Below are 25,865 nucleotides of genomic sequence, written 5' to 3'. Positions count from 1 at the left end.
AACTACTTTATTCACATCCTATTGCTAAGATAAGAATAAATAGAGCTATATCCCCTTCGTTTCAGCTGGGTAGAGGAACCAGACAGGGCTGCCCGCTGTCGCCGCTTCTTTTTGCCATGGCAATTGAGCCTTTGGCTGCAATTATTAGGGAAACAAAAGAGATCCAGGGATTTAAATATGGAATATTGGAGGAAAAAGTTGCTCTCTACGCAGATGATCTACTATTATTTCTGGGCGACTCAGATAAATCACTGAGCCATGCCATGCGGACAATCGAAAGATTCGGGACGATATCGGGGTTGAAGATTAACTGGTCCAAATCAGTTCTATTTAAGGTGGATCAAGATGCTGAGCTCACAAATAAAGGGAAAGATGTCGATAGACTACAGTGCAAAAAAGAGTTTAAATATTTGGGAATACAGATTTCTTTACCGGTTACAGATTATTTTAACACCAATTTATTGCCATTACTTCAGAAACTTAAAACTAAAATAGATATATGGAATAAATTACATTTAACGGTGGTAGGGAGAATAAACCTCTTTAAAATGATCTTGATGCCCAAATTATTATATATCCTACATAATGCCCCTATTTGGATATCTAAAAAGAGATTTAGATCCCTGGATGTAATAACTAGAGCCCTGGTGTGGGGGAAGAAGCAGGCAAGAATAAAGCTAGAAACTCTCCAACGACCTAAGGAAGAGGACGGTCTGGAGCTGCCAAACGCGGAAATTTATTATCTAGCAGCGCAGAGCCAACATTTTAAAGGATGGTCATGTTGGGGATTTGGTGGATCTACCAAAAGAATTCTGGAACACTCCATCGGAGGAAGGCCAATACTAGAGGGATTGGAGGGAGGAGACATAGATAGGCTGGGAGGCATAATGCCTACAATGGACCCAATATATGAAATCTGGAACAGGATAAAAAGTGTGAGGGGAGTGAAAGGATTGACTCAGTTTACCCCTATTTGGAATAATTCTAATCTCCCTGAGATGCAAAAGATTGGCATCATAAGAGCATGGATAGATAATGGAATTAATTATATGTTTCAAATAATGGAGGGGGAAAATGTTAAATCCTTTTCACAGTTACAGGAAGAATTCTTGCTGCCATGTTCAGAATGGTACCATCATAGACAGATTGCTCATGCAATCCAGACACAAAAAAAAAATTGTTAAACGCATAGTAGTGGAAACAGACCTAGTCATGGAGGGGATATGCCAAGAGGGTTCCACTAGGGGACCAATCTCGGGCACGTATAAGGACTTAATGTATACCTTTCTGTTGGGATATCCAATAAAATCCAAAACTAATTGGGAAAAAGAAGTAGGAATCATAGGGGATGACACTTGGGAAAATATATTGGAATATATACCTAAACTTTCGTTGAGTGAACCTGCTAGACTGTCACACATTTTTGTAATTCATAGAGTTTATAGATCTCCTTTAATTATGTATAAAATGGGGCTGAAAGATAACTCGGAAAGCCCAAGATGTGGAGGAGAAGAAGCGGGCATATATCACATGATGTGGGAGTGCCCTAGATTATTGAGATTCTGGTCTGGGTTCTTGCTGAAATTGAAGTTGCGTATAGATGTGAGGTCCCAGGAAACCCTGTTACATGTCTACTCGGTTATGTCGAGGAAATACCTGTTGATAAAAATATGAAAATAGCCATCGCTAGATTGCTCTATTGTGCCAGGAAAGTTATTGCAAGAAAGTGGATCGGAAACGATCCCCCCTCTGAAGAAGAATTCCTCAGACAAATGGAATTTATTATACAAATAGAAAAGGGAATATATGAAAAAAGAGGGAAGCTGGGAACATTTGGAAAAATTTGGGATCCATGGATAATATACAAAGGAATTTGAGAACACCGATTCCAAATTAATAGAATATTGCATAACTTAATATTCAAATAAGACACCATCGGGTTTTTTCTAATAGAGTGCAATAAGAGAAATCTTCTTTATTGCTTGAAACATTTCTTTTCTCCTATATACAGGGTAGGGGAAGGGGTGCTGTCGCAAAGGGGTGGGGGGAGGAGGGGATTGTTGGATTGTTTGGGTTCTGTGTTGTTAACACTTAAAACATAAATGCCTTTGAATTTACTGTATGTGTCAATATAATTAATAAAAAATTTATTTGATTTAAAAAAAAAAACAAACATCCAAACAAGTTCAAGCTGCCCTGCAGTCCGAGGGTACAACAGTGTCAACCCGTACTATCCATCGACATCTGAATGAAAAGGGACTGTATGGTAGGATACCCAGGAAGACCCCACTTCTTACCCCGAGACATAAAAAAGCCAGGCTGGAGTTTGCCAAAACTTACCTGAGAAAGCCTAAAACGTTTTGGAACAATGCTCTCTGGTCAGATGAGACAAAAGTAGAGCTTTTTGGGAAAAAGCATCAACATAGAGGGTACAGGAAAAAAAAAGAGGCATTCAAAGAAAAGAACACGGTCCCTACAGTCAAACATGAAGGAGGTTCCCTGATGTTTTGGGGTTGCTTTGCTGCCTCTGGCACTGGACTGCTTGACCGTGTGCATGGCATTATGAAGTCTGAAGACTACCAACAAATTTTGCAGCATAATGTAGGGCCCAGTGTGAGAAAGCTGGGTCTCCCTCAGAGGTCATGGGTCTTTCAGCAGGACAATGACCCAAAACACACTTCCAAAAGCACTATAAAATGGTTTGAGAGAAAGCACTGGAGACTTCTAAGGTGGCCAGCAATGAGTCCAGACCTGAATCCCATAGAACACCTGTGGAGAGATCTCAAAATGGCAGTTTGGAGAAGGCACCCTTCAAATATCAGGGACCTGGAGCAGTTTGCCAAAGAAGAATGGTCTACAATTGCAGCAGAGCATTGTAAGAAACTCATTGATGGTTAACGGAAGCGGTTGTTCGCAGTTATTTTGGCTAAAGGTTGTGCAACCAAGTATTAGGCTGAGGGTGGCAATACTTTTGTCTGGCCCATTTTTGGAGTTTTGTGTGAAATGATCAATGATTTGATTTTTGCTTCATTCTCTTTTGTGTTTTTTCCTTACAAGCAAATTAAATGAAGATAATAATACCAAATAATTTGTGATTGCAATCCTTTTCAGGAAGAAACTGAGTATTATCTGACAGAATTGCAGGGGTGCCAATACTTTTGGCCACCACTGTGTAAGACAAAACATAGCAATACCAGTTAGTTTTATGTGAATAGAGGTTGCTCTGTGAAGGATAGATTAAATTATTGAAGGGGAGCAAATCCCTTTGAGACATTGTCCATTAGGAGTTACCCTTCATAAATAAAATAATATTGGAGGTCTCTGGTGTGAGACTCCCCACACTTCACTGTTATGAATGTCAAAAACTTCTATTCCAGGGTTTGGAAAATACCTCTAAGGCTGTGTGCCCACGATGCGTTTTTAAGCGTTTCCGCAGTGGCAAAAACGCTTAAAAAACGCATGGTAGAAGGCCTGCCATGTCCCCCAATGATAATCCGCATGTGCTGTACCATTGCGGAAAAAAACGCAGCACTACCAATTATTTTGCGGAAGTGCTGCGTTTTCGCCGCCATTGACTTGAATTAGAACGCGCCAATTCCGCAAGACTGCATCTGTACTTGCATAACTGGCGCGTTCTAATGTGCGGATGGTACCCAGGTGTAGAGGACAGGAGACTCTCATCCACACCCAGGTACCATTAAAAAAGCTGTAAAAAAAGAATAAAATAAAAAATAAATATATACTTACCTTCCGGCGGCCCGCGGTGCACTCCTCCTTGCTTCCCGGCACTTCGCGATGGAATGAAGGACCTGCGCTAACGTCAGAGTCATGTGACGGGTCACGCGACGCTGACGTCGGCAGGTCCTTCACTCTACCGCTGCCAGCAGTCGGGACCGAGCGAAGCAAGACACCGGGGGCCATCGGAGGGTAAGTATATATTTATTTATTTTTTGACATTCTCTCGGTCACACTATATAAATCCATGCTGGTTGCATGGATTTATATAGTGTGACCAAGTTGGCAAGCACTTTCCAAGTGATGCTAAAATCGCTTGGAAAGCGCTTGTCAACCAACATGCGGAAATGCATGTGAAGAACGCTTCACTTCCGCTTGTCCCTGGCAGGAAAAACGCATGTACAATCCGCATGCGTTTTTTTCTGCCAGGGATATGCAGAAACGCTCAGGAAAAAATCCTGAGCATTTCTGCATCGTGGGCACATAGCCTAAGAAATTACCAACAAAATCTTTTGTTTTTAATTTTGCACATTAGTTATTAAAGAGTTAAATAATAAAGGTTATATTTTAATCATTATAGAATTTTTAGTTAGGGTTTATTTGCCTTACAGCAATTTGTAAATAAAGAATTGAATATCCTACGCTGGCTCTAATGAACACATATGGTTCAATCGACATGTCCAATGCATCCCTGTACTTGTCTCCTTCAAAAGTTTGCCACATCTGTTCTCCGGACTTACTGTACTTCACAGATCTTAAAGTAATGATGGATTGTTATTTCTCTTTACTTAGTTGAGGGTTCCTTTCCATATTCTGGCATAGAATAGTTGTAGAACAGGGCTCAGCAAAGTATGGAACGGAGTACCAACATTGACTCTGCAAAATACACCTGATGGTTGCAAACACTTTCTGAAGGACAATGATTCTACAAATTAACTCTTGACAAGATATGCCTGCTCTCTTAAAGCAATTTCATGTGATTACTTGATGAAATGGCTTGAGAAAACGCAAATGGGATGAATAGCAATTATCAATGTATGTGTTCTTTCATGAGTTTGACGACTCGTGAAGGCCTCTTCATTGAAATGCCCACGTGGTCTCCTGATTTATCTCCAGCTTACAGCCACGAAGAGGCCTTCGTGAGGGAATATCAAACCGGTCCTACATCGGGACTATGCTGTTGGATGGCATAATCCACAGTAATCAGACATATCTAGTCTCCATTCCAGGTACACTACATTTATTTGGTGATGGCACCAATCCTATGGACATTTGTCTAAAGTCTTGCAGGAGCAGGTTTTCAACATGACAATGCCTGGCCACATTTTTATCATGCTATTGCGCGCAACCTGCATGGTCTAAACATGCAACCATGACCTGCAGCTTCTTCCAATTTGTCCCCAATGGAGCACACATCTGGGACGTCACTGGACAGCAATTGCAATGGAAACTGCTAACAGCGGATCTTCACGATTTGTGTGCCCAACTGCATTTAGTGTGGCAGAACAAACAACCATTAATAACCTCACTGATAGCAGCCAAGGTGTGTAAGTAATTGTATTTCTGCTAGTGGTGTTCAAACTCAATACTAAATAAATGGAGATGTCTTGAAAATTGTGTTTCAATGTTTTTATCATTTGAATGTTAATTGATCCTGAGATTTGAGTAATTCTAGGACTTTTCCTCATTGCTGTTGCAATTTCAATGTTGAGGAGTGAATATATATCTATATGAAGTGAAGAAGATTAATAAAATATTTAACTATTTAAAACAGATGTATTAACATGTCAGAAATGGAAAGTGTAAATTAAGTTGTGCAACTTTATAGCAGGAACTGGTTTCCATAATTGCATTTCATTGTAATTGGAAGTAATTAAGCCTCATTATTATAATTCCACTGAAGAGGATTGTGAATAGTCTGGGAAGGTCTAGTTTGTAGACATGATGTATCTACAGTATGTTAAACAGCATTTTCTTAAACATGTGAACTCGTAGACTTGTCAACTGAAAAAAATTGTTCACAATGTGGTCATCATTCTCCAAAGAAGAACGTTTTACTACAATTAGCACGCTACTACTAATACACCAGGAGTTGTTTTCTGAAAATGAGTACCTTGCTAGAGATAGCAAAACATTAAATCTAATTGTAGGAATTGTTAGATCATAAAATGCTAAATCAATGAATTAGACTAATGCATACAGAAGTTTAATCTCCTCAAATACATCATAAATAGAATCCCTGTAATATAAATCATATATAAAAGACACTAACAGGCATTGAGGAAGAACCTTAATATTTCGGGCTTAGACAAAATTTACACTTTCCCAACCACCCTAAATTATTTTTGCAGACTACACCAACAAATGAAGACCCTCTCCATTATTAGTCATTAGAAATTTCCACTAAGTCCAACCAAACTATTCCAAGACTTGTTAAAAAAAAAATGACGTGACACTGAAGGCACTTTTAAACATGGTTTTTCTTTCTGTTAAAGAAAAAGCAAATGCATATAAAAAATATCAGTACATGCATAAAATGTCCCTAATAGTATAGCATAGCTATTCCAGACAGCACTTCAAACGCTAAATGTATCACCACACTACGGGAAGTGTGACCAAGTACCCAAAAAGAAGACGTGAATTCAAAAATCTTAAAGTACCGTATATACTCAAGTATAAGCTGACTTTCAGTCCACTTTTTATTCTGAAAAAGCCCCCCTCGGGTTATACTCGAGTATATGCATTCTCTTTAGTAGCGGGCACACAAGATAGTTGAGCCTCAGCGGGAGCTGCGGCGATGCTGACACTGTGCGCACGCCATTAGAGAACAGGGATATTCACTCTTCTCCACGGCCATGTTCCCGCCGTGGAGAGGAGTGAATATCCCCGCAGCTCACTTCAGCACCTGAGGGCACATGGCAGTGACGTCATGCGCAGCTCAGATGCGGAGGCAAGCGGCTGCTGGCAGAACAGAAGCAGGGCTGGAGCAGAGGGGAGGAAGGTGAGTATGAGTGTTTATTCTTTTTTTAATGTGTGCAGTAATGGGGGGTCATGCAAACCAGGATAGGAGGGTTATGAATACCAGGATTGGGTCTGAGGGACCCATGCATACCAGGAATGGGTCTGAGGGGGCCATGCATACCAGGACTGGGGATGAGGAGGCCATGAATACCAGGATTGGGGATGAGGAGGCCATGCATACCAGGATTAGGGATGAGGGGTGCCATCACATACCAGGATTGGGGATGAGGGGTGCCATTACATACCAGGATTGGTTATGAGGGGTGCAATACATGCCAGAATTGAGGATGAGAGGTGCCATAAAAAACAGGATTGGGGAGGAGGAGGGTGCCATCCATACCAGGATTGGGAAGGAGGGGCCATACGTATCAGGATTGGAAATGAGGGGTGTCATACATACCAGGATAGGGGATGAGGGGTTACATGCATACCAGGATTGGGGATAATGGGGCTATGCATACCAGGATTGGGGATGAGAGGGCAATACTTACCAGGATGGAGAAATTTACCAGTAGCTGCTGCATTTCCCACCCTATGCTTATACTTGAGTCAGTAAGTTTTCCCAGTTTTTTGTGGTAAAATTGGGTGCCTCGGCTTATATTCGGGTGGGCTTATACTCCAGTATATACGGTAATAAATATTTTTTAAATATACATTCAATCTTTACAGAAGAAAAAGTAAGTGAAACGCGTGTCGGGGTGGAGGGACGTGGTGCCCTTTAGGATCACTGCGGTCAGACAGCTAGTGATAAGCAAGTTATTCCCTATCCCATGGGTAAGGGATTATTTGATTTTGGGAAAACCTATAATGAAGATTTATATTTCAGCCGTCATTTTCACCCACTCTTCATTACTAGAAAAAGATATCAAGGAACGTCTCAATGCCCACATTGGATCATCTTGGCAGTCCCAGCTATGTCACACATTGAAGATGTATAAAGTATAGTTTACAGAATGGGAACAACTGTATGCTTTGAACATCAGCAGTAAAACAAGAAAAATCTACTTTCATTTTAGCAATAAAGCACTAAATTTACAGCAGCCATGCTGTTACACAGGGAAGCCATCCCTTAAGCAAGTCAGAAACAACACAGTAACACGGCAGGATGTGCCTTCAAGGTAGAGAATAGCGTTAAGGGGAAAGTTATGTATTTTTCCAAATGTGTTTATATATGGAGCGTAAAGCTGTCTGACAAAAACTGACAGAACGCAGAAATGAGCAAATAACAAAAAGACTAAATGTAACACAATGAAATAAATACACAAGAGAGTCAAAAACATGAAAAGAAGCAAATGTTTAAACATTGCAGAAATAGCTGCTGTGTTTAAGAAAATAAAACACACCAGGGATTATCCTAGGAAAGACGAAACAGCCTGCACAATCTCATGCAATGGAAGTAAAACTAGAAGATGCATTGCTCCAGCTGACATATTTAATTTAAAACATTGTCAGTCCCTGCAGAGAAATGGCCTAGTAAACATACTATAAAATGAAGACAATTTAGAAAATGTGTTACACAAACTTGTGAGGTTCATGTAGGATAGAAAAAGATATACAAAGCAAAAATGTCACAAAATGCACATATTCCCTATATTACTTAAAGGGAATCGGTCAGCAGGTTTCTGCTACCTCATCTGAGAGCAGCCTGACGTAGGCGAGGAGACCCTGAATCTAACGATATCCCTTAGTTCACTGGGTGCAGCGGTTCTGACACAATGAGAGTTTTTACATATAGCAATGCAGCAGAGCTGAGAAAGCTAACCATGCCCACACCAGGCTCTGTATTTACAATGTCTGTAGACAGTGAGCTGCTTATCACTTGAGGGGGTGGAGTCAAAATAGCATGCACATGATAATCACCAGGTGATAAAACCTTCAGTGTATAAGTAAACAGCAGCACACAGCCTGAAATGTTATCCCCATTTTAACCCCTACCTCATGATGCCCTCAGATTTCATAACAAATACCTGCTAACAAATTCCCTTTAACATGAGGGGTACACAACCAGCAGTCCAGGGATAACATGCAGCCCACAATTCCGTGCTCTGTGGCCCCGATCAGGTGACTATATTAGCATGTCATCAAAGAAACATCGAAAGACACACTTATCTAGTCACCAGACCGCTGCAGTCAATCACAGGCTTCAGTGGTCCTGTGACATCCAAGATGAATATTACTTTGTTTGCTATTTTATAACAACTTTTACATCCCGTTTTTATTTTAAACACTGAACAAGCTTTTTGACTTTCTGACATAGGTTGTGTACAGAAAAGTTTACATTTATGAAGACTGCGCTGAAAGACCATGAGTGATGTACTGCTTAGGTTTAAAAAAAAGGATGACATACGGTTTGCATGTGGTTGACATCCAGATGAAAAATAATCCAAAAAGAATCCAATTTTCATCAAGAAAAAATTGAAGATTTTTTAATATGCTCTTGTGAACTTAGCCTAATAGTAATGAAAGTCTCAGCAGTATGTAGTTATCAGTGGTGGTCCCAATCATGTCCAGGCATGATTTTACAGCTATTTACCTGCAGATTAACCCTATATTTGCAGGCAAACACTGTTTCTGGATGTGACAGGTTCCTTATAAGATCTCAATTTGATCATCAGATACTTCATTAATATAGAGGCTTTCTTAAAGTAGATGTTACGGACAGTGATTACCAGCTAGCACCTGAGATAACCGCTGCAAAAATGGCCTTTTTTCATTAATTTCACCCTTTTTAGTGGTAATAACATTGTGTCAAAATTTGTATACAATTGTACAATGAAGTAGTTCTACACAAGGAATGGCTACCTGTCATCAATATTCCTATTCAGGCAGAGATTCAGGGATGTGAGGTTCTGGCACTTCTTTACAATCTCCATGACCGTCTCATTATCCAGCTCATCGATGTGCCTTAAGTCAAGGCTAGAAAGATTTTTAAGCTGAAAATGAAAACAAAACAGATCTACTAAAGAAACATAATGTTTAATACATTAGTATTTCAAAAGAAAACCACTGCACATAACAATGGAAAAGATTTTTTCAAAACTGTTGCAGAAGATAGGTGTGACATCTGAGTCGGCACTTATGTTTTGTGCAATAAGGGGTGACAACGATAGTCCTGCGTTCTCTGATTCTCTGATTTTTATTACTGTACAGACTGAAGGCTCAGGAATTAACTTCTGCTAGTGCTTGCTCCCTGTTTCGCCTTGGCAGGGCTGCAAGCTATTTAAGCTCCTGAAACCCAGCTACTCACTGACAGTTACAGGTAATCTTGCTTAGGTTAAGTCCTGTGTTTTCAGCCCTTACTTAGCCTATTTTTATTCTTGTTGCCGGCCCACATTTTGAATATTTTTCTGCTTTAGAATTTTGTTCCTGTTTATGACCTCTCCGTTTTTACACTGCTTACGGACTACCTTCTCTCAGGAGCGTGCTCAGTGGCCCCAACTTAGGGGCCCCTGTGTAAATCCACTTCACTGTACATGTAACAAAGGGCGAAGGCCAAGTCAACCCCTGGGATCTGCTAGACAGAATGGCTAGAATTAATCCTGTCCGTGGAAGCCTTATTAGAACAGATTCCAGTCTACCGCTAACAGTGACCCTGTAAAAGGTTGAACAGTTAACCACAGCAATCATCAGCTGTCATTTGTCGGAGGCTTTTGAAAAACAAAAACAAATATTAATCTGATGTGTTAATAGGGCAAAGTGCTTCACTTTTTCTTTCAAACAAACGTAATCAATCTCCTTTAGGATCTCTCTCAAAAAGTTATTATACCATAGGAAAAATATAGTAAAGTACCAGTAAAGATGGCAGGGTTCCCGTTAATATATTAATCCAAGAAAGGGAGAAACATATTCAAAGACCAGTGTCAGCATTAATATAAATGCCTGCCTTAATAATGACACTTGTTTGTGAATACTTTTCTTCCATTCTCGGATTAAAGTTGCTTTCCAGTAAAAACACGTCATCACCTATCCAAAAGGATGAAATATAATTTACTGATCAGTGGAAGGCCGACCACTGACGCGTAGCGATCTACATAAGAGGACATTTTTATCCTCTTTCGACTAGAATGGAGGCTCCACTCCGTCTCTATGGGGCAAATGAGCGCTGCAGACATACGACCTGACACTCCACTCAATAATGCAGATAAAAGTTCCCCATTGGGGATAGAAATTCCCCCAATCTACTAATCGGTGTAGGTCTCAGGGGTCAGACCCCAACTATCAATAAATTATCTTCTATTCTAAGGATAGGTGAGAACTACACTGCTCAAAAATAAAGAGAACACTCAAATAACACATCCTAGATCTGAATGAATGAAATATTCTCATTGAATACTTTGCTCTGTACAAAGTTGAATGTGCTGACAAAAAAAAAAAAAAAATCACACAAAAAACATCAATGGAAATCAAATTTATTAACCAATGAAGGCCTGGATTTGGAGTCACCCCCTAAATTAAAGTGGAAAAACACACTACAGGCTGATCCAACTTTGATGTAATGTCCTTAAAGCAAGTCAAAATGAGGCTCAGTATTGTGTGTGGCCTCCACGTGCCTGTATGACCTCCCTACAACGCCTGGGCATGCTCCTGATGAGGTTGCGGATGGTCTCCTGTGGAATCTCCTCCCAGACCTGGACTAAAACATCAGCCAACTCCTGGACAGTCTGTGGTGCAACGTGAAATTGGTGGATGGAGCGAGACATGATGTCCCAGATTTATAAATCGGATTCAGGTCTGGGGAACGAGCAGGCCAGTCCATAGCTTCAATGCCTTCATCTTGCAGGAACTGCTGACACACTCCAGCCACATGAGGTCTGGCATTGTCCTGCATTAGGAGGAACCCAGGGCCAACCGCACCAGCATATGATCTCACAAGGGGTCTGAGGATCTCATCTCAGTACCTAATGGCAGTCAGGCTACCTCTGGCGAGCAAATGGAGGGCTGTGCGGCCCGCCACAGAAATGCCACTCCACACCATTACTGACCCACTGCCAAACCGGTCATGCTGAAGGATGTTGCAGGCAGCAGATCGCTCTCAACGGCGTCTCCAGACTCTGTCACGTCTGTCACATGTGCTCAGTGTGAACCTGCTTTCATCTGTGAAGAGCACAGGGCGCCAGTGGCGACTTTGCCAATCCTGGTGTTCTGTGGCAAATGCCAAGCGCCCAGCACGGTGTTGGGCTGTGAGCACAACCCCCATCTGTGGACGTCGGGCCCTCATACCACCCTCATGGAGTCAGATTCTAACTATTTGTGCAGACACATGCACATTTGTTGCCTGCTGGAGGTCATTTTGCAGGGCTCTGGCAGTCCTCCTCCTGTTCCTCCTTGCACTAAGGCGAAGGTAGCGGTCCTGCTGCTGGGTTGTTGCCCTCCTACGGCCCCCTCCACGTCTCCTGGTGTACTGGCCTGTCCCCCGGTAGCACCTCCAGCCTCTGGACACTACGCTGACAGACACAGCAAACCTTCTTGCCACAGCTCGCATTGATGTGCCATCCTGGATGAACTGCACTACCTGAGCAACTTCTGTGGGTTGTAGAGTCCGTCTCATGCTACCACGAGTGTGAAAGCACAACCAACATTCAAAAGTGACCAAAACATGAGCCAGAAAGCATTGGTACTGAGATGTGGTCTGTGGTCCCCACCTGCAGAACCACTCCTTGATAATTGCCAATAATTTCCATCTATTGTCTATTCCATTTGCACAACAGCATATGAGATTGATTGTCAATCAGTGTTGCTTCCTAAGTGGACAGTTTGATTTCACAGACGTTTGATGTACTTGGAGTTATATTCTGTTGTTTAAATGTTCTCTAGTTTTTTGAGCAGTGTATTTTTCATTGGCCAACCTGGTTAATAGGTTAGGGGGACTATACTTCTTTCTCATGTAACAATCATCTTCTCACTGGTACTTTACTACCTTTTCCCTGTAGGTAGCTAACTGCTAATTATGATTGTTCGGTTTTAAATCATGGTTTACTTACTTAGTATTTATAAATAAAATGTGATGTTTAAATATTTTAATATCTCAGTACATGTATTTGTTTCAGTGTGTGTTTATTTTCCTGTGCTTCAGGAATAGAACATGTTTAAAGAAGTACTGCCTTCATAGTTGTTATCCTCTTAATATATTGCAATCATCATATTATATAGCACTGTGTACTTACGATTGCTCATTTTGCCTTTCTACCCAGCTCATTGTTTTCTTTTCTCTGATCTATGTAGAAACAGGAAGTCTTTTTTGCCTGCATTTGACCAAGCTGCCCCTTCCTCACCCCTACCAGTAAATTTTGAAGTGACTGATGACTCATGCAGGAAAGAGACTTCTTGTTTCTTCATAGAGTGTAGAAGAATTCAGGGAGTCAGTTTCGTGATGTCATAGGCCTAATGGAAGAGAGAACAATTAGCTGGGTAGAAGGCAAAATGAGCAATTTTAAGTACACAGTGCTATTTCATATGATAATTCTAATATATTAGGAGGATAACAATTTTGATGGGGGTGCTTCTTTAACCATGATATGCACCTATTGGTATACTAATTTTAATGGGGGGACAGAATAAGATGAAGTTTTAATTATTGTAGCCCTTTACTTCCATATTGCTGAGAAAGTGCAAAAGAAAGAAAAAACGATAACTCTAAATAGGAATTACACTTGACTGACATCTGTATTGAGAACTGTCGAAACAAGTGAGGTTTGTTAGATAATAGTAAATTATCTATAAAGTAGAATGTACAGTGCATTCACTAAAGCAGATTAGAGAAACAGATGTAATGATTTTTTTTTTTTTTTAACAGTGTCAACCAAGAAACTTTTGAGTAAACGACCTGCTTACACTTGGTTCAGAACATGTTTTGCTGGGTATTCATAACTCTTTCAGCGGCTTCCCTCTGAATCTCTTAAAAAATATATATATACATATATATGTATATATATATATATATATATACATATACACACATATACATACACACATATACATATATATATCTCGATCTGAGTGACAGTTCTGGTCAGTTTCTTTCTGCTGCATTCATTGCTTTGAATTTTCCACTATTATCACTATATTTTCATGGAGATATAACAATGCTTTTGAATAAGCACATGGATCTGGAAAGTGAAAGCTGTGATTAGGATTACTGCTCTGGAAAATGCCTATGATCGGGTCTGGGGATTTTAATTAGACAGGAAGGATACAAGCAGCTCAGTCAGGAGCAGGAAGGGAGTGAGTGGGAGGTGAGCATATAACAGCTTGAAAGAATTCAATGGGCTGGAGAGAGATTAATGGGATGTTGGTGGTTATTTCAGCTCCTTGAATGTAGCTACTGCATATACTCAGCCAGTCTCTAGTGGTCAATGTTATTTGAAACTAGCTATACGCTACGTAAATACTCTCATATCAATGAAAATGAAAGCAGATAGAAAAAAGCTAGTCATTTGCAAAGTAGCTTATTTTTATGCTGTATAATTAAGTAAAGAAATGTAATACTATGAGAATATCGCTTTAAGAGGTGTGTTTTTCCCAAGCCAATAAAAAGGCCCATGGAAGGTTCCATTTTTTAACAAATGTATCACTAATTAACAGATCTGTGGGACACAGAAGCAAAAGAAAAGCAAAATAAATTGGACAACACACCGACACAGAAATGTGTATGATACAATCAGAGAAAAACATAACAATTGTTTCATCAGGTGTCATCCTAGTTTCATCTTTTTTCCCCTCAACAATTTTTTTTCACTGCAGCAAGTAGACTGAACATTTTTTTTTGTCAACTAACTCTTAGCAAAGTGTCAGTTAAAGACTGCTGAAACTGGATGGAACTCTGAAGTACAAAGTCTATCATCTGTGCTTCAAATGTTTTATTCAGATCCTTATTGATTTTACTGGCCGAGTCAGATGCACAAATCAGATGATAAGAGGATATGCTCTAAGTCTCAAGACTGGAGACATGGATTCATTTTATAAAAAACTGTGTGTATATGAATCAATTAAAGTGGTTATCCGGGACTTTTTTTTTTTTGCTAACAACCTGCCTGTTGTGCCTGGAGCCAGTCTTTACAGGCACAGAGTGGTCAGACTGCTCCTGCCATCGATTCAGCGGTTTCCATTGACGTCACACTGACAAGCCTGTTAGTTTTTTTTGTAGTACAATTAACCTAAAAAAGTCCCGGACAACATCTTTAAAACTATGGGTCCATGTGCAGTCCCCCAAAATGAAAAAAAAAAAAACAGCAAAAGTATGAGTAAATGCAGGTGTAAACAAAGCATCTTAAGAATGGACCAGAGATGAAATCAGAAAAGAAAACTAAAATATTTCATTGTCTTGTCTACTCACATTGGTAAGGCGGATAACTCCTCTAGAAGTAACAGAGCAGCCCATGAAACCTACATATTCCAGTTCTGCACAGTGTTCTGCAAATGCTTCAACAGATTTATCAGATACCTGGTGGAAAAAAAAACAAAACAGAACTTTTTGAGTCCATTTGGCAATATTTTCATCATTTTATGTAAATACAACATATAATAATAATAATGATTACTAAAAAGAAAGAAGCCCAAATAGCTTCATTGCATCCAAAAATATAAAAGATTGGAAAATATCCCTTTGAATTCTTTTAAAAAAGAGCTCAAAGATCTCATTGATGATGGCATGGAGGATCATGTAATTACAGCTAAAATGGGAGAAGCTCTTCTGCCAGAATTTCCAATTAATCCCACCTTTTACCTTCTGCCTAAGGTTCACAAGGACCCCTGCTGCCCACCTGGCAGACCCATTGTTTCTGGCATGGGGGGTCTTTGTGAACCTATATGCAAATTTGTGGACTTTTTCCTGCAACAATGTGTGGAGACCCTCCCTTCCTTTGTGAAGGACCCCACAGATGTCCTAAAAAGGCTTAATGGGATTTTGCTTGATGAGAATGTGTGGCTAGTTACCTGCGACGTGGAGCCACTTTACACATCGATAAGGCACGATCAGGGAATCCGAGCCGCAAAATTCTTTCTGAATATGACTAATCTAGAACCTAAGAGGATTGACTTTATACTTAGTTCTAACCCATAATTACTTCGTGTTTAAGGACCGCCCCTTCCTACAGCTCCAGGGCACAGCGATGGGGGCGTCTTGTGCACCCTCTTACGCTAATCTTTTCCTGGGGCTGTGGGAAAGGGACACGGTCCTTAACACTCCGGGCAATGAGGCGGTCGTCCTCTGGTTGCGCTTTATCGATGATGTGCCTTTCATTTGGCAGGGCTCCGCGTCGCGGTTAGAGAACTTTCTGACCTGTCTTAATAACAATGACCTAAAAGTTAGGCTGACATGGAAGTATAGTCAAAAACAGATCGACTTCCTGGATCTTCTTATCCATAAAAATCCAGATGGAAGTCTGGAGACCTACATCTTCCGCAAAGAAACCTCGACGAACTCTCTACTTCATTATACCTCATCACACCCTCCAAAACTTAAGAATTCTATACCTATAGGTCAGTTTTTGAGGGCTCGCAGGATATGCTCCACTGAGGTTAAATTCTTAGATCAAGCTCAAGAACTGTCAAAACGGTTCTATGAGAGAGGGTACAGACATAGAGATATTGACAGAGGATTCACTAGAGCTCTACAGTCCGACAGACAAAACCTTTTAAGTAAACCACAACGCATACATAAAAACAATGGCAATATTCAATCTAATACAACTCCCCGCTTCATTTCTACATTTAATACTAACTGGTCAGAAATAAAATCTATTGTCTCTAGACACTGGCCCATTCTCCTCACAGATAAGGACTTGCGTCATAATCTTACGGCATATCCAACCATTACCTGGCGTAAATCCAAAACACTAGGGGATTTGCTCTCTAGGAGTCACTATATACCACCCAATAACAAGTTCATCTTCGGAAGTAAAGGTCCACCATGGGGAAGCTTCCCCTGCAGTAAATGCTCTATTTGCAAATACGTTCCCAGAACCTCAGACTTCCGCGGTTCCAGTGACAACAAAACATACAAAATAGTACACCACATATCATGTGATACTGAGGCTGTGGTGTACCATCTAACCTGCCCTTGCGGACTCATTTATATAGGAATGACCACGAGACCGCTAAAAGTCCGCATTCAAGAACACATCCGCGATATCAAAAATTCAAGCACATGCTCCGACCCACAAGTATTAAAAACTATCCCTAGACACTATTTAGAAGTACATAAGGGTAACCCTAAGGGTACAACCATATGCGGTATTGATCATGTCTATTTGGGGAATCAGAGGGGGCAATGCTAAACAAAAACTCCTACAAAAAGAAACCCGTTGGATAACGGTCCTAAACACAATAGCTCCCTTCGGACTCAATGAATATGCGAGTTTTAAGTCTTTCTTGGCCTAAAGAACCGGCGGGTTGTATAGTCCATTTTACTTATCTCTTTGTGTCTTGTATAAGATTTTAACTGTTGTCTTTACTTTATTCTAGATACCTCTCTGTGCTCTCTACATTAGCAGCGTCTGACCTATGGGAGTGATGGATGTGTGCCGTAACATGCCACCTCTGAAGATCCATGAATTTCACTACTACTGAAGTCTGTAATCGAACAATAGACATACTCATCATATGTGCAAGCTGTGACCCTTTCTTGCCCGAATGTATCGTGATTATTATATAAATCTCGAAATTTCATCATTTCTATTCTTCAGCTTTATCCCTTTTGATTAATCTGTTGGACATTAATGAATATTGTGTGTATATGTTTTCTGGGTCCTATGTGCTGGGACTTCATTTGTTAATATGTGATTAGTCGATTTGTCATTACTCATGCAATCTAATCTCTTAGGAGTGGGACAATATGTTCTTTACTACATTGCAGCACTAATTCAAAATATGCATTATTTACATGCATGACATTTACAAGGCTGCATGTACAAATATAGTGCACATACTTACTAGTGGTTTGTTATATCATCTCACCACTATCGTAGCTTATCCCTAATTGCACTTTCACATATTTCTATAGTTCTTATCTTTACATATCTCCTCATATTTCCTCATATCATATGAGGTTTATCTCCTCCTTATCTTATCTTCTTTTTTGTGGATCTGAGCGCCTCCCTGTCGATCTGTGTATTGGCCACCCACTCGTTGACAGGGGATCCGTTCATGACCGCAATTACCTCATCCATACTCCTACATTTTCCTCCGTCTGCTCTGACCCTTCGCTCTGTAGCTCGGGCGTCGTGGGCGTGTCCTGGGTTGCCTAGACAGCGGAGGGGATGATACTTCCTCCCTTCCTGCTGTGCCTGGTGGCGCTGGACTCACTTGGGCGCTTGAGGGGGCGGGACGCGTTGACGGGCTGCGCGTCCATTGGACAGACGCTGCTATCATTCTATATATATACACCCTCTGATTTTCCTTTAGGCACGCCTCCTGACGAAGCCACTTCGGTGAAACGCGCGTCGAGGCGCGCTATTCATTCCCTTCTGCAGACTCTCCACACCTGGTCATCACTATGTCACAAGGTAATGTGTGGCTATTCTGATCACTATAAGCAGATCACTTTAGATAAGTTTGATCTGCTTGCTGCACTGTTTGTCTAACTTTAGATCCATAGCCTAGGTGTCTCTCCAACAAGTCGGACACAGACCACATTGCCTGATTATATGTAACACCTGGGTACTTACTATGGGGAGATATCTGCAGTTGGGTTAAGGTTTTCCTTTCTCTCTTAGGGGTATTTTCGATCGTAACCACTATTTGGTCTCTTATCCTAGTCACTCTTATTTGTCTTTTACTGCTATATATTACATGTTGTACTTTGTTCAATAAAGATACAGTATTTTGCATTAACAGCTATATCTTTGGCCGTTATTTACTGAGAGCGATGTCCTTTATACATCAGCATTATCTCTATTACATCTCTCTCCCTTTTGGATGTTCAGATTTTGATTGCCAGCTCTTCTTATAGGTTCAAATAGCAAAAATGCCTTCTACCAACAGGATATGGGGCAGCACAGTGGCTCAGTGGTTAGCATAGTTGATTTTGCAGTGCACACCAAGCCTCAACTTAAAACAGCGATTTCTTGCTGCTAGGGCAGCACTTTCGGGTCTTCACAAGGATCGACTGGCTTATCTTTGAAAAAGTTACACAGTCATGTCAATGGCAGGGTGTAATGGAAAAGTATAACATAAGTAAAAGAACTGTAGTTTAAGTCTGCCATTCACATGATCGTCACTACACAATGGGCATAACCTCTATTTACTCTTATTACTGTAATTCTGATCCATGGGGGGTTTCCTGTTAGACTACTGAGGGTGTCATAGGACAACTCGGCCTGGTGAGCAGAGCTTCAAAGGGTTGGGCAGATGGTTCTCTGCATTTCCTATTTACTAAATGGAGAGGAATGGTTTAAGAAACAAGGTGCAAGATGCTCGCCCATAATTTAGCCCACAGTCCAGCGATTTCAATATAACAATCTAGGCCAGGGAGGTCAAACTCAAATACACAGAGGGACAAAATTAACAATTTAGACAAAGTCGCGGGCCAACCTTGATATTTATAAAAAAAAAAAAAAAGTCTACAATTGAGGACGTTTTCCTTATCAAATATAATTATGAAACTTTTCATATGGAGACAGACTGTTTGTCCCACAAACAAAGTACATTTTAATTAATAGAGCTTAGAATATAATATACCGTATAACGGCCCCCACATAGTTCTCCATACAGTATAATGGCCCCCACATAGTCCTCCATACAGTATAATGGTCAAACATAGTCCCCAGCTTCACAGGCCAAATATAATCACTGAGGGCCAGGTTTGACATGTGTGATCTAGGCAATCCTGGAAACTTGAGCCCACAACAAGACATGTAAAAGATGAGCTACACAATGGAGAGGTGTGCGCTTGTGTGGGTCAGCTTCTGCTAGATGTAATCAATAATCCATTTCTCCTCCCCTCACGGAAACAGAAGAATAACTTTATGCACCATCATAAAACTTATACATACCCATCTATTACCCATCTCTGATACATTATTTACACTTTTTTGGATTTACTTTGGTACGTTTTTATGCGCAATCATCACTACTTTTAAATGTTTTTACTAAGTTTATTCTAATATTGTATCTAATAAAGGTTATTTGATATTATTTATGGTGTATGCTGGCCTCTGATTGGCCGACGGCTGGCATTGGAAATGCTGTGCTGGGAGCCGGTCTCTGTGCGGCAATGCAGCGCTGCTGTCGGCGGCTCCTCCTGGACCAGGTTGGGATCGTCAAGGGGTCTGTGCTGCGGGCCGCGTGTGCACAAAGGACGCCGAGGTAACGGAGGATAGGTGAGAGGAATCTTTTTTTTTTTCTTTTTTATGTGTGTGAAGAACAGAGGAGGGGACAATTCTACCAGATGGGGACCTGGATGGGGCATTACTACCGGATGAGGGACATTACTCCAAGACGAGGACCAGGATGGGACACATTACTGCAAGATGGGGACCACCAGGATGGGGCACATTACTACAAGGTGGGGACCAGGATGGGGCACATTACTGCAAGTTGGGGACCACCAACATGGGGCACATTACTACAAGATAGGGACCATCAGGATGGGGCACATTACTACAAGATGGGGACCATCAGGATGGGGCACATTACTACAAGATGGGGACCATCAGGATGCGGCACATTACTACAAGATGGGGACCATCAGGATGGGGCACATTACTACAAGATGGGGACCATCAGGATGGGGCACATTACTACAAGATGGGGACCATCAGGATGGGGCACATTACTACAAGATGGGGACCATCAGGATGGGGCACATTACTACAAGATGGGGACCATCAGGATGGGGCACATTACTACAATATGGGGACCATCAGGATGGGGCACATTACTACAAGATGGGAACCATCAGGATTGGGCACATTACTACAAGATGGGAACCATCAGGATTGGGCACATTACTACAAGGTGGCGACCAGGATGGGGCACATTACTACAAGGTGGGGACCAGGATGGGGCACATTACTACAAGGTGGGGACCAGGATGGGGCACATTACTACAAGGTGGGGACCAGGACGGGGCACATTACTACAAGGTGGGGACCAGGACGGGGCACATTACTGCAAGATGGGGACCACTAGGATGGGGCACATTACTGCAAGATGGGGACCACCAGGATGGGGCACATAACTGCAAGACGGGGACAACCAGGATGGAGCACATTACTCCAAGACGGGGACCAGGACGGGGCACATTACTGCAAGATGGGGACCACTAGGATGGGGCACATTACTGCAAGATGGGGACCACCAGGATGGGGCACATTACTGCAAGATGGGGACCACCAGGATGGGGCACATTACTGCCAGATGGGGACCACCAGGATGGGGCACATTACTGCCAGATGGGGACCACCAGGATGGGGCACATTACTGCAAGATGGGGACCACCAGGATGGGGCATATTACTACAAGATGGGGACCACCAGGATGGGGCATATTACTACAAGATGGGGACCACCAGGATGGGGCATATTACTACAAGATGGGGACCATCTGGGTGGGGCATATTAGATGTTTTCCAGAATTACTATATGGTGCTAAATGTAAAACAATATTATTGTATGTGGCCAATTGGAGGAAACAAAATTGTAAAAATTAAAAAAAAAAAAAATTATAAATAAAGCATGAAAAAATATTTTGCCACTAAAAATTCTGTTTTATATATAAACTAAAGTAAACACAAAAAAGTGCACGTTTATTATCGCCAAATCCGTAACGACCCAAGCAATAAAAAAAAATAAAATAAACACAGCAAAAATGTTCAGACGGTGTATACAAAAAAAATGGCATCACTAAAAATGTCACTTTGACCTGCCAAGAATGCGGCCCCCCAAATTTTAATTTTTTCCATGTGCGGCCCATATACCCAGCCGAGTTTGAGACCCCTGGTGTATGCAGTATTTTATTTGTAGCTGTATACTACATTTCAAGCATAGGCTTTATATATGGGCCCATACTGTAGGTTTGCTGCATAATTTTGTAGGAAGATAAAACAAAGGTGTTAAGTTTCAATGGCTTTTTAGTAAAAATACATTTTTGCTAGCGGGGATTCTGCCCTTTTAGTAATTATTTAATTGTAAAAGTGCTGCAGAATATTTTGCCGCTATAATAAATAAATTGTTTGTGTTACTTTGTATCAATACACTTCTCAGATAATTATTTGTTTCCGAGCTATTACATTTATTTTTATAGCTCTTTCTTTATGATTTATCTACAGTGATCTGAGGTAGATAGCATTTTATTTAGAAAGCAAAATAATTATCACTTTTAAGTAGTACAAATTCTGTACGAACATCATACTAAATGGACAAAGCGTACATGAACTCTGTGTAGTACTAAAATCTAAAACAGAACATTTTGGAGTGTCAGAAAGCCAACTTGTAATCACCGCACAATGGTTTAATCAATATCAACCACAAAGAGTGCAAAGACTACTCAAGTATACATTTGTAACCCATCCAAACGATCTAGAAAAGAAGAGTAAAAATGAAATTTACTGGGTAGTTTTTTTATTTCCTCATTTAGAGTGTTTCTTATATCATGTCAAAGATGTTTGGTAGAACTCAGTAATACAGTCTACCCACAAGTAATGGAAAAAAATGCATAAAAAGCTCTTCGGTGCACATCAGGACTATATTAGTGTATTGTGGTATTATATTTTTCTGAGTGGATACCATTTCTTCAACATGAATACGACCAAACATCTCCACTGAATTCAAGATGGGGCTGCCAAACTCTGTTCTTGGAGTTCCATAGTCCTGATCTCGGGATCGCTGGAGGGTCCCAGAAGTCAAATTCCCAGTGATCAGCAAATTATAACCCTTTCAAGCCAGAGAAGGGCCAATCAAATGCAGACCCACTAGAAGCATTGATTGATTTATGGATTTGTATTTAGGATTAGATAAATCATGTAAAGATACAGTGTCTTGAAGTGCAAGGAAGAGTTTTGTTAACTACATTGTCCAGTTTAATTAACAGGAATTAAGAGTCGTTTTTAACAGGGATATTTAGAGATTATGTCGTAAAAGTCCAATAGATGTGACCACCTTTTGGCACCACAATTATTTGTGATTTGGATAAACGGGGTCCTTTGTTTTGACTGTTAAAATAGACACCAGATTCAAATCAGAAAATTAACTCCAATTATATAATATCTGTTTTGACTTCACACTGAAAATGAAAGGTCTAAACTTGATTACTACCAAACATATCCTTTGAAGTAAAGGCAATAAAATTATCCTAAGGGTCGTCTTCTTTCTATGAATGTTAATTAGTAATAAATAATTATGGTCTGTAACAATGGGAACAAAATGAAAGGACTAGAGATCCAGCAAAGGTTACCTCTACTCAAATAACAGAACAATGGCCTATTACAGGACAAAAAAAATTATGTTATTTCAACACCTATTATGACATCTGTCAATAACTTGGACAATATTATTTTAAAAGTAATCTTCTAAGCCATCTATAGGGGCATGCAGGTCATAGAAAACTGAAAAAATATATATCTTGAAACCGGTGATTCGATGTCTTATTCCACAGATTTTCATATTTTTCTTATATACAAATTAGTTAAGATCTATGGACTGGGCATAGATCTACTAGATAATCTTCATCCAGAGCTTGTTTTAAATGAGAGGGGGTGTTACCAGTGTTGGACAAGTAAATCAGTTAAGCTGACTGTCAGTCATTACATGTCACACACAGGTAACGCCTGCTTTCATTTTAAATAAACTCTAGAAGTAAATTCTCAGGGAGATCTATTTCCGGCCCATACACCTTAACAGCTCATTAAGAGGTTAAGAAAAATGAGAATTTCTCTGGAATAAGACATTGTATGGCAGAGATCAAGGTAATACTTTTTTCAACTTTATATGACCTACATGCTCATATTCACGGTAGGGTTGATCCTTGTGAATAATTGGGGGATGTAATGGCAGCTTACAATCATCCTGTAAGAATGTGTAGTTGTAAAAAGACACCTGGCTAGCTTCAAAGAAAGGATTTACACCCCACCAGCTAGCTAGATGCAAGCTCCTACAGAAAGACTCCCTGTGTATCCAAACCATGCAGTCTGCTTTGCTCTGACAGATATAGTATTTCCATAGCTCAATATGGAATTCCTATGTCCTAACCGTACATCGTGTACACTTACGTGATCCCAAGACCGGACCACATACAGTCCAGTGTCCCGATCCGTTCTGGCCTCACAGGGTGGGGACATACATAGAATAGCTAGTAGGAAACATAATATAGCTGTGTTTAGTCTCCATGCGTAGCAGAGGCCCGGCTGGATCCTATGACACCAGAACCGCCTCCCTAGGTCCGTCCATTAAGAAGTTATGACCCATCTGAAGTTTTTAAGTTATCTGCCAGGGGCATGGGTGGTGACTCAGGTTCAGCCCAGGGGGCTGGAGGGGAGTTACCCAAAGGAAATATGAGTTACAGTAAGGCCATGTGTCTCTCTCTCTGATGCATGTGGTTAACGTCGAACAGGGGGGCTCACGTCGAGTAACTTGCTGTGAAGGACCAAGGAACCCGCTGGAAGCCCAGCGCCCACATGGTCAGATGTCATTGGTAACTGACATGATTTATCTGATTGTATCTTTTGTCCTACAACTATTGTATTTGCATATAAGACCATTATGTACAACCCTTTTGTATATAGTGTATTATCTAGTGTGCCCTTAAGGCGATTAAACATATAATTTAACCTTGGGCGGCTCTTTTATCTCGATCCACGAATCCACACGTCTGTTACTCTGTTTAATTTCCCATGCTACTGGAGCTAGATGTAATTCCCGTTAACGGATTGGGGTTTATATCAAATATGAACTGGTGGCAGCTCTACCGGGCTGATAGAGTTGACATAATGGTGACATCAGGCGGGTGGCGAGGTGCGGATTTGTCACAATCCTACTGACAGATTCCTTCTAATCCTTTTAATACTGCACTCACACATTTGTTACCATGACTATTAATAATGGATAACTAAAAAAAAAAAGTATTAAAGTTAGATTTAACTCTGAAGTACAAAGTATGTTTTATTTGTTTCATCCATTTTAAAAGGATCCTCATAAACTTTAATGGCCGAGTCTGACCAACAAAATCAGATCATACTGAGACTTGCTTTGAGTAACCCTATTTCCTTAATGACTAAGCTTGCGAGCAGGGCTCTCACTACTTTTAATATCTTAATTATGCTTATCCTGTAACGTCTTTTTGTCTGTTCAAGCCCACCCCCAAAATTGTAAAGTGCTGCGGAATATGTTGGAGCTATAAAAATAAAAATTAATATTATTATTATAGTCACATGGATCTCCTTCTTGAATCAGTGACTTTAACAGATGTGTTAATCATCCATTTTACTATATGGGTCAGAGTGATCTCTCATTATAAGGACAAAAGAAAAAAAAAAGTCCAGCACTAGGATGTGTCACACATACGTGTGAACACAGCCTAAGATAGTTTTCTCTTAATCAAGATGGTATTTAACCAATATTGCTCACATAAGTACAAACCGGGGGCACCATCGTACCAGGATATTTTGCCAGTCCACATAAAATGTTTTAAACTTGTTGGCAGAACACAGCACGTAAGGCATTAACAGCACTTTTCTGACATAATACTAATTTTTTGTGAAATATGCTTAGCAATAAAAGTATTAATATTAAACGCCAAGATGATTTTGTTGGACATGATAGATGAGGTATACATTACTAAGCAAATAAAACATTTGTTTTGCTAGTAATAGAGACAAATAGGAGAGAATGTAATAAAAACAAAAGCATCATTAACATGCCAAATGACAGTAAGCTAAATTTATGGTTATGCATCTAAAGCGCAATAATGAGCAAAACCATATTCTAATGACGGCTGGTTGTATTCCAGAAGGAAATGGTCATACATTTTGCCAATTACAGCGTAGTTATATTAAACACTTGACGTTCGCACTAGAATATTTGAGCATGCATATATTTGTAGCTACTGTAAGGAAATATACATTGCCAAGAAAAAAAAAGTATTATTTATGAAACATCACAAAAAGAAAAATGGTGCGC

General features: G+C 40.4%; 1 protein-coding gene across 2 annotated transcripts in view; it reads right to left on the bottom strand.

Annotated features, from left to right (window-relative positions):
- The window catches only part of FBXL17 (F-box and leucine rich repeat protein 17), a 929,014-nt gene that overhangs the window by 634,155 nt on the left and 268,994 nt on the right, over nt 1–25,865 (bottom strand). For both annotated transcript variants that reach the window (XM_073677587.1, XM_073677577.1), the window contains exons 5-6: nt 15,089–15,196; nt 9,559–9,689 (exon numbers count right to left, since the gene is read on the bottom strand). In XM_073677587.1, the coding sequence (XP_073533688.1) occupies nt 9,559–9,689; nt 15,089–15,196 (239 nt within the window). The remainder of the gene's footprint in view (nt 1–9,558; nt 9,690–15,088; nt 15,197–25,865) is intronic.

Source organism: Phyllobates terribilis, unplaced genomic scaffold (genome assembly GCF_046119375.1).
Source record: "Phyllobates terribilis strain yellow unplaced genomic scaffold, ASM4611937v1 Scaffold_1__5_contigs__length_1240528914, whole genome shotgun sequence".
NCBI lineage: Eukaryota > Metazoa > Chordata > Amphibia > Anura > Dendrobatidae > Phyllobates > Phyllobates terribilis.
This window is presented reverse-complemented; position numbering and strand designations above follow the sequence as displayed.